This window comes from Eleutherodactylus coqui, chromosome 1 (genome assembly GCF_035609145.1).
Source record: "Eleutherodactylus coqui strain aEleCoq1 chromosome 1, aEleCoq1.hap1, whole genome shotgun sequence".
NCBI classification, from domain to species: domain Eukaryota; kingdom Metazoa; phylum Chordata; class Amphibia; order Anura; family Eleutherodactylidae; genus Eleutherodactylus; species Eleutherodactylus coqui.
The window spans coordinates 159,870,826-159,886,194 of record NC_089837.1 but is presented as its reverse complement, the minus strand read 5'-3'; the positions used below and the strand labels follow the sequence as shown (position 1 = coordinate 159,886,194).

Here is a 15,369-nt window from a genome sequence, read left to right as displayed (position 1 = left end):
TATGGAAGATGTTGGTATACGTTCAGTTGTACTCACTTTTGTTGGCTCAGTAGAACTTATAGAAGATATTGATGTACTCTCAGCTGTACTCACTTTTGTAGCATCAGTAGTACTTACAGAAGACGTGGATATACTGTCAGTTGTGCTCACTTTTGTAGCATCAGTAACACCTAGAGATGTTGATAAAGTCTCAGCTGTGCTCACTTTTGTAGAATAAGTGGTAGTGATAAAAGATGTTGGTATACTCTCAACTGTGCTTGTTTTTGTAGCATTTGTAGTACTGATGGAGGATGGTAATATATTTGCACCTGTACTCACTTTTGTTGGTTCAGTAGTATTTATAGAAGCATCAGTGGTACTTATGGAAGATGTTGATGTACTTTCAGCTGTGCTCAGTTTTGTAGCATCAGTAACACTTATGGAAGATGTTGGTATACGTTCAGTTGTACTCACTTTTGATGGCTCAGTAGAACTTATAGAAGATATTGATGTACTCTCAGCTGTATTCACTTTTGTAGCATCAGTAGTACTTACAGAAGACGTGGATATACTCTCAGTTGTGCTCACTTTTGTAGCATCAGTAACACCTAGAGATGTTGATAAAGTCTCAGCTGTGCTCACTTTTGTAGAATAAGTGGTAGTGATAAAAGATGTTGGTATACTCTCAACTGTGCTCGTTTTTGTAGCATTTGTAGTACTGATGGAGGATGGTAATATATTTGCAGCTGTACTCACTTTTGTTGGTTCAGTAGTACTTATAGAAGCATCAGTGGTACTTATGGAAGATGTTGATGTACTTTCAGCTGTACTCACTTTTGTAGCATCAGTAGTACTTATCAAAGATGTTGCTGTACTTTCAGCTGTGCTCAGTTTTGTAACATTAGTAATACTTATGGAAGATGTTGGTATACGTTCAGTTGTACTCACTTTTGTTGGCTCAGTAGAACTTATAGAAGATATTGATGTACTCTCAGCTGTACTCACTTTTGTAGCATCAGTAGTACTTACAGAAGACGTGGATATACTCTCAGCTGTGCTCACTTTTGCAGCATCAGTAACACCTACAGATGTTGATAGTGTCTCAGCTGTGCTTGCTTTTGTAGAATAAGTGGTAGTGAAAAAAGATGTTGGTATACTCTCAACTGTGCTCGTTTTTGTAGCGTTTGTAGTACTGATGGAGGATGGTAATATATTTGCAGCTGTACTCACTTTTGTTGGTTCAGTAGTACTTATAGAAGCATCAGTGGTACTTTTGGAAGATGTTGATGTACTTTCAGCTGTGCTCAGTTTTGTAGCATCAGTAATACTTATGGAAGATGTTGGTGTATGTTCAGTTATGCTCACTTTTGTAGCATCAGTAGTACTTATGGAAGATGTTGATATACTCTCAGCTGTGTTTGCTTTTGTAGCATTCGTAGTACTTATGGAAGATGATATACTCTCAGTTGTGCTCACTTTTGCAGCATCAGTAGTACTGATAGAAGATGTTGTAATACTCTCAGATGTACTTAGTTTTGTAGCATCAGTAACACTTATGGACGATGTTGGTATACGTTCAGTTGTACTCACTTTTGTTGGCTCAGTAGAACTTATAGAAGATATTGATGTACTCTCAGCTGTACTCACTTTTGTAGCATCAGTAGTACTTACAGAAGACGTGGATATACTGTCAGTTGTGCTCACTTTTGTAGCATCAGTAACACCTAGAGATGTTGATAAAGTCTCAGCTGTGTTCACTTTTGTAGAATAAGTGGTAGTGATAAAAGATGTTGGTATACTCTCAACTGTGCTCGTTTTTGTAGCATTTGTAGTACTGATGGAGGATGGTAATATATTTGCAGCTGTACTCACTTTTGTTGGTTCAGTAGTACTTATAGAAGCATCAGTGGTACTTATGGAAGATGTTGATGTACTTTCAGCTGTACTCACTTTTGTAGCATCAGTAGTACTTATCAAAGATGTTGCTGTACTTTCAGCTGTGCTCAGTTTTGTAACATCAGTAATACTTATGGAAGATGTTGGTATACGTTCAGTTGTACTCACTTTTGTTGGCTCAGTAGAACTTATAGAAGATATTGATGTACTCTCAGCTGTACTCACTTTTGTAGCATCAGTAGTACTTACAGAAGACGTGGATATACTCTCAGCTGTGCTCACTTTTGCAGCATCAGTAACACCTACAGATGTTGAAAGTGTCTCAGCTGTGCTTGCTTTTGTAGAATAAGTGGTAGTGAAAAAAGATGTTGGTATACTCTCAACTGTGCTCGTTTTTGTAGCATTTGTAGTACTGATGGAGGATGGTAATATATTTGCAGCTGTACTCACTTTTGTTGGTTCAGTAGTACTTATAGAAGCATCAGTGGTACTTATGGAAGATGTTGATGTACTTTCAGCTGTGCTCAGTTTTGTAGCATCAGTAATACTTATGGAAGATGTTGGTGTACGTTCAGTTATGCTCACTTTTGTAGCATCAGTAGTACTTATGGAAGATGTTGATATACTCTCAGCTGTGTTTGCTTTTGTAGCATTCGTAGTACTTATGGAAGATGATATACTCTCAGTTGTGCTCACTTTTGCAGCATCAGTAGTACTGATAGAAGATGTTGTAATACTCTCAGATGTACTTAGTTTTGTAGCATCAGTAACACTTATGGACGATGTTGGTATACGTTCAGTTGTACTCACTTTTGTTGGCTCAGTAGAACTTATAGAAGATATTGATGTACTCTCAGCTGTACTCACTTTTGTAGCATCAGTAGTACTTACAGAAGACGTGGATATACTCTCAGCTGTGCTCACTTTTGCAGCATCAGTAACACCTACAGATGTTGATAGTGTCTCAGCTGTGCTTGCTTTTGTAGAATAAGTGGTAGTGAAAAAAGATGTTGGTATACTCTCAACTGTGCTCGTTTTTGTAGCATTTGTAGTACTGATGGAGGATGGTAATATATTTGCACCTGTACTCACTTTTGTTGGATTAGTAGTACTTATAGAAACATCAGTGGTACTTATGGAAGATGTTGATGTACTTTCAGCTGTACTCACTTTTGTAGCATCAGTAGTACTTACAGAAGACGTGGATATACTCTCAGTTGTGCTCACTTTTGCAGCATCAGTAGTACTGATAGAAGATGTTGATGTACTTTCAGCTGTACTCACTTTTGTAGCATCAGTAGTACTTACAGAAGACGTGGATATACTCTCAGTTGTGCTCACTTTTGTAGCATCAGTAACACCTAGAGATGTTGATAAAGTCTCAGCTGTGCTCACTTTTGTAGAATAAGTGGTAGTGATAAAAGATGTTGGTATACTCTCAACTGTGCTTGTTTTTGTAGCATTTGTAGTACTGATGGAGGATGGTAATATATTTGCAGCTGTACTCACTTTTGTTGGTTCAGTAGTACTTATAGAAGCATCAGTGGTACTTATGGAAGATGTTGATGTACTTTCAGCTGTACTCACTTTTGTAGCATCAGTAGTACTTATAAAAGATGTTGCTGTACTTTCAGCTGTGCTCAGTTTTGTAGCATCAGTAATACTTATGGAAGATGTTGGTGTACGTTCAGTTATGCTCACTTTTGTAGCATCAGTAGTACTTATGGAAGATGTTGATATACTCTCAGTTGTGCTCACTTTTGCAGCATCAGTAGTACTGATAGAAGATGTTGTAATACTCTCAGATGTACTTAGTTTTGTAGCATCAGTAATACTTATGGAAGATGTTGATGTACTTTCAGCTGTGCTCAGTTTTGTAGCATCAGTAACACTTATGGAAGATGTTGGTATACGTTCAGTTGTACTCACTTTTGTTGGCTCAGTAGAACTTATAGAAGATATTGATGTACTCTCAGCTGTACTCACTTTTGTAGCATCAGTAGTACTTACAGAAGACGTGGATATACTGTCAGTTGTGCTCACTTTTGTAGCATCAGTAACACCTAGAGATGTTGATAAAGTCTCAGCTGTGCTCACTTTTGTAGAATAAGTGGTAGTGATAAAAGATGTTGGTATACTCTCAACTGTGCTTGTTTTTGTAGCATTTGTAGTACTGATGGAGGATGGTAATATATTTGCACCTGTACTCACTTTTGTTGGTTCAGTAGTACTTATAGAAGCATCAGTGGTACTTATGGAAGATGTTGATGTACTTTCAGCTGTGCTCAGTTTTGTAGCATCAGTAACACTTATGGAAGATGTTGGTATACGTTCAGTTGTACTCACTTTTGATCGCTCAGTAGAACTTATAGAAGATATTGATGTACTCTCAGCTGTATTCACTTTTGTAGCATCAGTAGTACTTACAGAAGACGTGGATATACTCTCAGTTGTGCTCACTTTTGTAGCATCAGTAACACCTAGAGATGTTGATAAAGTCTCAGCTGTGCTCACTTTTGTAGAATAAGTGGTAGTGATAAAAGATGTTGGTATACTCTCAACTGTGCTCGTTTTTGTAGCATTTGTAGTACTGATGGAGGATGGTAATATATTTGCAGCTGTACTCACTTTTGTTGGTTCAGTAGTACTTATAGAAGCATCAGTGGTACTTATGGAAGATGTTGATGTACTTTCAGCTGTACTCACTTTTGTAGCATCAGTAGTACTTATCAAAGATGTTGCTGTACTTTCAGCTGTGCTCAGTTTTGTAACATCAGTAATACTTATGGAAGATGTTGGTATACGTTCAGTTGTACTCACTTTTGTTGGCTCAGTAGAACTTATAGAAGATATTGATGTACTCTCAGCTGTACTCACTTTTGTAGCATCAGTAGTACTTACAGAAGACGTGGATATACTCTCAGCTGTGCTCACTTTTGCAGCATCAGTAACATCTACAGATGTTGATAGTGTCTCAGCTGTGCTTGCTTTTGTAGAATAAGTGGTAGTGAAAAAAGATGTTGGTATACTCTCAACTGTGCTCGTTTTTGTAGCATTTGTAGTACTGATGGAGGATGGTAATATATTTGCAGCTGTACTCACTTTTGTTGGTTCAGTAGTACTTATAGAAGCATCAGTGGTACTTATGGAAGATGTTGATGTACTTTCAGCTGTGCTCAGTTTTGTAGCATCAGTAATACTTATGGAAGATGTTGGTGTACGTTCAGTTATGCTCACTTTTGTAGCATCAGTAGTACTTATGGAAGATGTTGATATACTCTCAGCTGTGTTTGCTTTTGTAGCATTCGTAGTACTTATGGAAGATGATATACTCTCAGTTGTGCTCACTTTTGCAGCATCAGTAGTACTGATAGAAGATGTTGTAATACTCTCAGATGTACTTAGTTTTGTAGCATCAGTAACACTTATGGAAGATGTTGGTATACGTTCAGTTGTACTCACTTTTGTTGGCTCAGTAGAACTTATAGAAGATATTGATGTACTCTCAGCTGTACTCACTTTTGTAGCATCAGTAGTACTTATAGAAGATGTGGATATACTCTCAGTTGTGCTCACTTTTGTAGCATTAGTAAAACCTAGAGATGTTGATAAAGTCTCAGCTGTGCTTGCTTTTGTAGAATAAGTGGTAGTGAAAAAAGATGTTGGTATACTCTCAACTGTGCTCGTTTTTGTAGCATTTGTAGTACTGATGGAGGATGGTAATATATTTGCACCTGTACTCACTTTTGTTGGATTAGTAGTACTTATAGAAACATCAGTGGTACTTATGGAAGATGTTGATGTACTTTCAGCTGTACTCACTTTTGTAGCATCAGTAGTACTTATCAAAGATGTTGATGTACTTTCAGCTGTGCTCAGTTTTGTAGCATCAGTAACACTTATGGAAGATGTTGGTATACGTTCAGTTGTACTCACTTTTGTTGGCTCAGTAGAACTTATAGAAGATATTGATGTACTCTCAGCTGTACTCACTTTTGTAGCATCAGTAGTACTTACAGAAGACGTGGATATACTCTCAGCTGTGCTCACTTTTGCAGCATCAGTAACACCTACAGATGTTGATAGTGTCTCAGCTGTGCTTGCTTTTGTAGAATAAGTGGTAGTGAAAAAAGATGTTTGTATACTCTCAACTGTGCTCGTTTTTGTAGCATTTGTAGTACTGATGGAGGATGGTAATATATTTGCACCTGTACTCACTTTTGTTGGATTAGTAGTACTTATAGAAACATCAGTGGTACTTATGGAAGATGTTGATGTACTTTCAGCTGTACTCACGTTTGTAGCATCAGTAGTACTTACAGAAGACGTGGATATACTCTCAGTTGTGCTCACTTTTGCAGCATCAGTAGTACTGATAGAAGATGTTGATGTACTTTCAGCTGTACTCACTTTTGTAGCATCAGTAGTACTTACAGAAGACGTGGATATACTGTCAGTTGTGCTCACTTTTGTAGCATCAGTAACACCTAGAGATGTTGATAAAGTCTCAGTTGTGCTCACTTTTGTAGCATCAGTAACACCTAGAGATGTTGATAAAGTCTCAGTTGTGCTCACTTTTGTAGAATAAGTGGTAGTGATAAAAGATGTTGGTATACTCTCAACTGTGCTCGTTTTTGTGGCATTTGTAGTACTGATGGAGGATGGTAATATATTTGCACCTGTACTCACTTTTGTTGGTTCAGTAGTACTTATAGAAGCATCAGTGGTACTTATGGAAGATGTTGATGTACTTTCAGCTGTACTCACTTTTGTAGCATCAGTAGTACTTATCAAAGATGTTGATGTACTTTCAGCTGTGCTCAGTTTTGTAGCATCAGTAACACTTATGGAAGATGTTGGTATACGTTCAGTTGTGCTCACTTTTGTTGGCTCAGTAGAACTTATAGAAGATATTGATGTACTCTCAGCTGTACTCACTTTTGTAGCATCAGTAGTACTTACAGAAGACGTGGATATACTCTCTGCTGTGCTCACTTTTGCAGCATCAGTAACACCTACAGATGTTGATAGTGGCTCAGCTGTGCTTGCTTTTGTAGAATAAGTGGTAGTGAAAAAAGATGTTGGTATACTCTCAACTGTGCTCGTTTTTGTAGCATTTGTAGTACTGATGGAGGATGGTAATATATTTGCACCTGTACTCACTTTTGTTGAATTAGTAGTACTTATAAAAACATCAGTGGTACTTATGGAAGATGTTGATGTACTTTCAGCTGTACTCACTTTTGTAGCATCAGTAGTACTTACAGAAGACGTGGATATACTCTCAGTTGTGCTCACTTTTGCAGCATCAGTAGTACTGATAGAAGATGTTGATGTACTTTCAGCTGTACTCACTTTTGTAGCATCAGTAGTACTTACAGAAGACGTGGATATACTGTCAGTTGTGCTCACTTTTGTAGCATCAGTAACACCTAGAGATGTTGATAAAGTCTCAGTTGTGCTCACTTTTGTAGCATCAGTAACACCTAGAGATGTTGATAAAGTCTCAGTTGTGCTCACTTTTGTAGAATAAGTGGTAGTGATAAAAGATGTTGGTATACTCTCAACTGTGCTCGTTTTTGTGGCATTTGTAGTACTGATGGAGGATGGTAATATATTTGCACCTGTACTCACTTTTGTTGGTTCAGTAGTACTTATAGAAGCATCAGTGGTACTTATGGAAGATGTTGATGTACTTTCAGCTGTACTCACTTTTGTAGCATCAGTAGTACTTATCAAAGATGTTGATGTACTTTCAGCTGTGCTCAGTTTTGTAGCATCAGTAACACTTATGGAAGATGTTGGTATACGTTCAGTTGTGCTCACTTTTGTTGGCTCAGTAGAACTTATAGAAGATATTGATGTACTCTCAGCTGTACTCACTTTTGTAGCATCAGTAGTACTTACAGAAGACGTGGATATACTCCCAGCTGTGCTCACTTTTGCAGCATCAGTAACACCTACAGATGTTGATAGTGTCTCAGCTGTGCTTGCTTTTGTAGAATAAGTGGTAGTGAAAAAAGATGTTGGTATACTCTCAACTGTGCTCGTTTTTGTAGCATTTGTAGTACTGATGGAGGATGGTAATATATTTGCACCTGTACTCACTTTTGTTGGATTAGTAGTACTTATAGAAACATCAGTGGTACTTATGGAAGATGTTGATGTACTTTCAGCTGTACTCACTTTTGTAGCATCAGTAGTACTTACAGAAGACGTGGATATACTCTCAGTTGTGCTCACTTTTGCAGCATCAGTAGTACTGATAGAAGATGTTGATGTACTTTCAGCTGTACTCACTTTTGTAGCATCAGTAGTACTTACAGAAGACGTGGATATACTCTCAGTTGTGCTCACTTTTGTAGCATCAGTAACACCTAGAGATGTTGATAAAGTCTCAGCTGTGCTCACTTTTGTAGAATAAGTGGTAGTGATAAAAGATGTTGGTATACTCTCAACTGTGCTTGTTTTTGTAGCATTTGTAGTACTGATGGAGGATGGTAATATATTTGCAGCTGTACTCACTTTTGTTGGTTCAGTAGTACTTATAGAAGTATCAGTGGTACTTATGGAAGATGTTGATGTACTTTCAGCTGTACTCACTTTTGTAGCATCAGTAGTACTTATAAAAGATGTTGCTGTACTTTCAGCTGTGCTCAGTTTTGTAGCATCAGTAATACTTATGGAAGATGTTGGTGTACGTTCAGTTATGCTCACTTTTGTAGCATCAGTAGTACTTATGGAAGATGTTGATATACTCTCAGCTGTGCTTGCTTTTGTAGCATTCGTAGTACTTATGGAAGATGATATACTCTCAGTTGTGCTCACTTTTGCAGCATCAGTAGTACTGATAGAAGATGTTGTAATACTCTCAGATGTACTTAGTTTTGTAGCATCAGTAATACTTATGGAAGATGTTGATGTACTTTCAGCTGTGCTCAGTTTTGTAGCATCAGTAACACTTATGGAAGATGTTGGTATACGTTCAGTTGTACTCACTTTTGTTGGCTCAGTAGAACTTATAGAAGATATTGATGTACTCTCAGCTGTACTCACTTTTGTAGCATCAGTAGTACTTACAGAAGACGTGGATATACTGTCAGTTGTGCTCACTTTTGTAGCATCAGTAACACCTAGAGATGTTGATAAAGTCTCAGCTGTGCTCACTTTTGTAGAATAAGTGGTAGTGATAAAAGATGTTGGTATACTCTCAACTGCGCTTGTTTTTGTAGCATTTGTAGTACTGATGGAGGATGGTAATATATTTGCACCTGTACTCACTTTTGTTGGTTCAGTAGTATTTATAGAAGCATCAGTGGTACTTATGGAAGATGTTGATGTACTTTCAGCTGTGCTCAGTTTTGTAGCATCAGTAACACTTATGGAAGATGTTGGTATACGTTCAGTTGTACTCACTTTTGATGGCTCAGTAGAACTTATAGAAGATATTGATGTACTCTCAGCTGTATTCACTTTTGTAGCATCAGTAGTACTTACAGAAGACGTGGATATACTCTCAGTTGTGCTCACTTTTGTAGCATCAGTAACACCTAGAGATGTTGATAAAGTCTCAGCTGTGCTCACTTTTGTAGAATAAGTGGTAGTGATAAAAGATGTTGGTATACTCTCAACTGTGCTCGTTTTTGTAGCATTTGTAGTACTGATGGAGGATGGTAATATATTTGCAGCTGTACTCACTTTTGTTGGTTCAGTAGTACTTATAGAAGCATCAGTGGTACTTATGGAAGATGTTGATGTACTTTCAGCTGTACTCACTTTTGTAGCATCAGTAGTACTTATCAAAGATGTTGCTGTACTTTCAGCTGTGCTCAGTTTTGTAACATTAGTAATACTTATGGAAGATGTTGGTATACGTTCAGTTGTACTCACTTTTGTTGGCTCAGTAGAACTTATAGAAGATATTGATGTACTCTCAGCTGTACTCACTTTTGTAGCATCAGTAGTACTTACAGAAGACGTGGATATACTCTCAGCTGTGCTCACTTTTGCAGCATCAGTAACACCTACAGATGTTGATAGTGTCTCAGCTGTGCTTGCTTTTGTAGAATAAGTGGTAGTGAAAAAAGATGTTGGTATACTCTCAACTGTGCTCGTTTTTGTAGCGTTTGTAGTACTGATGGAGGATGGTAATATATTTGCAGCTGTACTCACTTTTGTTGGTTCAGTAGTACTTATAGAAGCATCAGTGGTACTTTTGGAAGATGTTGATGTACTTTCAGCTGTGCTCAGTTTTGTAGCATCAGTAATACTTATGGAAGATGTTGGTGTATGTTCAGTTATGCTCACTTTTGTAGCATCAGTAGTACTTATGGAAGATGTTGATATACTCTCAGCTGTGTTTGCTTTTGTAGCATTCGTAGTACTTATGGAAGATGATATACTCTCAGTTGTGCTCACTTTTGCAGCATCAGTAGTACTGATAGAAGATGTTGTAATACTCTCAGATGTACTTAGTTTTGTAGCATCAGTAACACTTATGGACGATGTTGGTATACGTTCAGTTGTACTCACTTTTGTTGGCTCAGTAGAACTTATAGAAGATATTGATGTACTCTCAGCTGTACTCACTTTTGTAGCATCAGTAGTACTTACAGAAGACGTGGATATACTGTCAGTTGTGCTCACTTTTGTAGCATCAGTAACACCTAGAGATGTTGATAAAGTCTCAGCTGTGTTCACTTTTGTAGAATAAGTGGTAGTGATAAAAGATGTTGGTATACTCTCAACTGTGCTCGTTTTTGTAGCATTTGTAGTACTGATGGAGGATGGTAATATATTTGCAGCTGTACTCACTTTTGTTGGTTCAGTAGTACTTATAGAAGCATCAGTGGTACTTATGGAAGATGTTGATGTACTTTCAGCTGTACTCACTTTTGTAGCATCAGTAGTACTTATCAAAGATGTTGCTGTACTTTCAGCTGTGCTCAGTTTTGTAACATCAGTAATACTTATGGAAGATGTTGGTATACGTTCAGTTGTACTCACTTTTGTTGGCTCAGTAGAACTTATAGAAGATATTGATGTACTCTCAGCTGTACTCACTTTTGTAGCATCAGTAGTACTTACAGAAGACGTGGATATACTCTCAGCTGTGCTCACTTTTGCAGCATCAGTAACACCTACAGATGTTGATAGTGTCTCAGCTGTGCTTGCTTTTGTAGAATAAGTGGTAGTGAAAAAAGATGTTGGTATACTCTCAACTGTGCTCGTTTTTGTAGCATTTGTAGTACTGATGGAGGATGGTAATATATTTGCAGCTGTACTCACTTTTGTTGGTTCAGTAGTACTTATAGAAGCATCAGTGGTACTTATGGAAGATGTTGATGTACTTTCAGCTGTGCTCAGTTTTGTAGCATCAGTAATACTTATGGAAGATGTTGGTGTACGTTCAGTTATGCTCACTTTTGTAGCATCAGTAGTACTTATGGAAGATGTTGATATACTCTCAGCTGTGTTTGCTTTTGTAGCATTCGTAGTACTTATGGAAGATGATATACTCTCAGTTGTGCTCACTTTTGCAGCATCAGTAGTACTGATAGAAGATGTTGTAATACTCTCAGATGTACTTAGTTTTGTAGCATCAGTAACACTTATGGACGATGTTGGTATACGTTCAGTTGTACTCACTTTTGTTGGCTCAGTAGAACTTATAGAAGATATTGATGTACTCTCAGCTGTACTCACTTTTGTAGCATCAGTAGTACTTACAGAAGACGTGGATATACTCTCAGCTGTGCTCACTTTTGCAGCATCAGTAACACCTACAGATGTTGATAGTGTCTCAGCTGTGCTTGCTTTTGTAGAATAAGTGGTAGTGAAAAAAGATGTTGGTATACTCTCAACTGTGCTAGTTTTTGTAGCATTTGTAGTACTGATGGAGGATGGTAATATATTTGCACCTGTACTCACTTTTGTTGGTTCAGTAGTACTTATAGAAGCATCAGTGGTACTTATGGAAGATGTTGATGTACTTTCAGCTGTATTCAATTTTGTAGCATCAGTAGTACTTATAAAAGATGTTGATGTACTTTCAGCTGTGCTCAGTTTTGTAGCATCAGTAATACTTATGGAAGATGTTGGTATATGTTCAGTTGTACTCACTTTTGTTGGCTCAGTAGAACTTATAGAAGATATTGATGTACTCTCAGCTGTACTCACTTTTGTAGCATCAGTAGTACTTACAGAAGACGTGGATATACTCTCAGTTGTGCTCACTTTTGTAGCATTAGTAACACCTAGAGATGTTGATAAAGTCTCAGCTGTGCTCACTTTTGTAGAATAAGTGGTAGTGATAAAAGATGTTGGTATACTCTCAACTGTGCTTGTTTTTGTAGCATTTGTAGTACTGATGGAGGATGGTAATATATTTGCACCTGTACTCACTTTTGTTGGTTCAGTAGTACTTATAGAAGCATCAGTGGTACTTATGGAAGATGTTGATGTACTTTCAGCTGTACTCACTTTTGTAGCATCAGTAGTACTTATCAAAGATGTTGATGTACTTTCAGCTGTGCTCAGTTTTGTAGCATCAGTAATACTTATGGAAGATGATGGTGTACGTTCAGTTATGCTCACTTTTGTAGCATCAGTAGTACTTATGGAAGATGTTGATATACTCTCAGCTGTGCTTGCTTTTGTAGCATTTGTAGTACTTATGGAAGATGATATACTTTCAGTTGTGCTCACTTTTGCAGCATCAGTAGTACTGATAGAAGATGTTGACATACTCTCAGATGTACTTAGTTTTGTAGCATCAGTAACACTTATGGAAGATGTTGATGTACTTTCAGCCGTGCTCAGTTTTGTAGCATCAGTAACGCTTATGGAAGATGTTGGTATACGTTCAGTTGTACTCACTTTTGTTGGTTCAGTAGTACTTATAGAAGCATCAGTGGTACTTATGGAAAATGTTGATGTACGTTCAGCTGTGCTTAGTTTTGTAGCATCAGTAATACTTATGGAAGATGTTGGTATACGTTCAGTTATGCTCACTTTTGTAGCATCAGTAGTACTTATGGAAGATGTTGATATACTCTCAGCTGTGCTTGCTTTTGTAGCATTCGTAGTACTTATGGAAGATGATATACTCTCAGCTGTGCTCACTTTTGCAGCATCAGTAGTACTGATAGAAGATGTTAGTATACTCTCAGATGTACTTAGTTTTGTAGCATCAGTAACACTTATGGAAGATGTTGATGTACTTTCAGCCGTGCTCAGTTTTGTAGCATCAGTAACACTTATGGACGATGTTGGTATACGTTCAGTTGTACTCACTTTTGTTGGCTCAGTAGAACTTATAGAAGATATTGATGTACTCTCAGCTGTACTCACTTTTGTAGCATCAGTAGTACTTACAGAAGACGTGGATATACTCTCAGTTGTGCTCACTTTTGCAGCATCAGTAACACCTACAGATGTTGATTCAGTCTCAGCTGTGTTCACTTTTGTAGAATAAGTGGTAGTGATAAAAGATGTTGGTATACTCTCAACTGTGCTAGTTTTTGTAGCATTTGTAGTACTGATGGAGGATGGTAATATATTTGCACCTGTACTCACTTTTGTTGGTTCAGTAGTACTTATAGAAGCATGAGTGGTACTTATGAAAGATGTTGATGTACTTTCAGCTGTGCTCAGTTTTGTAGCATCAGTAATACTTATGGAAGATGTTGGTATACGTTCAGTTATGCTCACTTTTGTAGCATCAGTAGTACTTATGGAAGATGTTGATATACTCTCAGCTGTGCTTGCTTTTGAAGCATTCGTAGTACTTATGGAAGATGATATACTCTCAGTTGTGCTCACTTTTGCAGCATCAGTAGTACTTATGGAAGATAGTGATATGCTCTCAGTTGTGCTTCCTTTCATAGCATTAGTAGTACTGATAAAAGATGTATGTATGCTCTCAGCTGTGCTTGTTTTTGTAGCATTTGCAGTACTGATGGAGGATGTTAATATACTTGCAGCTGTACTCACTTTTGTTGGTTCAGTAGTACTTATATAGGATGTTGATATGCTCTCAGCTGTGCTCACTTTTGTAGAATAAGTGTTAGTGATAAAAGATGTTGATATACTCTCAGCTGTACTCGTTTTTGTAGCATTCGTAGTACTGATGGAGGATGGTAATATATTTGCCCTTGTACTCACTTTTGTTGTTTCAGTAGTACTTATAGAAGATCCTGATATACTCTCAGTTGTGCTTACTTTTGCAGCATCAGTAGTACTTATGGAGGAGGTTACTTTACTTGCAGTTGTACTCACTTTGGTTGGCTCAGTAGTACTTATAGAAGATGTTGACATACTCTCAGCTGTGCTTATTTTCATAGCATCAGTAGTATTTATGGAAGATGTTGGTATACTCTCAGCTGTATTCACTTTTGTGGCTTCAGTAGTACTTAAACAACATGTTGATATACTCTCAGCTGTACTATCTTTTGTTGGCTCAGTAGTACTTATGGAAGATGATGATATACTCTCAGCTGTGCTTAGTTCTTCAGCATCAGTTGTACTTACAGTGGATGTTGATGTACTCTCAGCTGTACTCACTTTTGCAGCATCATTAGTACTGATAGAAAATGTTGATATACTTTCAATTGCACTCACTTTTGTAGCATCAGTATTTTCCATGGAAGATGCTTGCATACTCTCAGCTGAACTGACTTTTGTAGCATCGGTAGTACTAATGGAAGATGTTGACATACTCTCAGCTGAACTCTCTTTTGTAGCATCAGTAGTACTTATGGAAGATGTTGATATGCTCTCAGTTGTGCTCATGTTTGTGGTATCTGTCATCATAATAATTTTATTAGCTTGTTATGATGAATAATAGAAGGCAGAATATTACAAAACGCTGCATATACAGGCGATCCAATTATTGCACTAATTGTATACTAATATTATAATAAGCACCTTTATTTCTACCAGATTTCTCCACCTAATATTTACTTTGACATGCACACACATTCCTAGGTAATCTCGTACTGTTATGTTTGCATTGTAGACTGATATTAAGTAATGCTATTGTAATGACTAAAACGTAGCGCTAGGTATACATTTGATAAGTGTTGAATATCTTTAACGCACGTCTTAGCCCAAATCATGGTGAGATCTAAAAGGGGTTTCCAGAACCTTTTTTTCTATTTTTTCTATTAATGACCTTCTCAGAATAGATCATCAATAGATGAATGGGGGGTTTCTCTGCTTGGGATACCTACTGATCAACCGATCAATACCTGATAGTCTGCAAAGCAGACATGGTCACCATAGGCACGATCGCCATAAGGCAGGCACAATCGCCACCGGCACAATCGCCAAAGGGCAGGCGCAACTGCTATAAGCCCTAAAGATATGCAGTCAGCCGAATATGCAGTCAGTGAATAGGGACTCCCGCTGATCATTTATTGTAGACATCTCCTAAACACACAGGTCATCTCATCAATAGAAAAAAAATTCAAAAAGTCTTACACAGCCCTTTTA

General features: G+C 37.6%; 1 protein-coding gene across 1 annotated transcript in view; it reads right to left on the bottom strand.

The window, feature by feature from the left end:
* The window catches only part of LOC136631499 (mucin-3B-like), a 45,901-nt gene extending 31,234 nt beyond the window's left edge, over positions 1-14,667 (bottom strand). The window contains exons 1-6 of the mRNA XM_066605822.1: positions 12,399-14,667; positions 8,973-11,690; positions 8,217-8,807; positions 4,149-5,504; positions 3,504-3,737; positions 135-3,044 (exon numbers count right to left, since the gene is read on the bottom strand). Coding sequence (XP_066461919.1) covers positions 135-3,044; positions 3,504-3,737; positions 4,149-5,504; positions 8,217-8,807; positions 8,973-11,690; positions 12,399-14,667 — 10,078 coding nt within the window. The remainder of the gene's footprint in view (positions 1-134; positions 3,045-3,503; positions 3,738-4,148; positions 5,505-8,216; positions 8,808-8,972; positions 11,691-12,398) is intronic.
* Between the last annotated feature and the right edge of the window lie 702 nt (positions 14,668-15,369).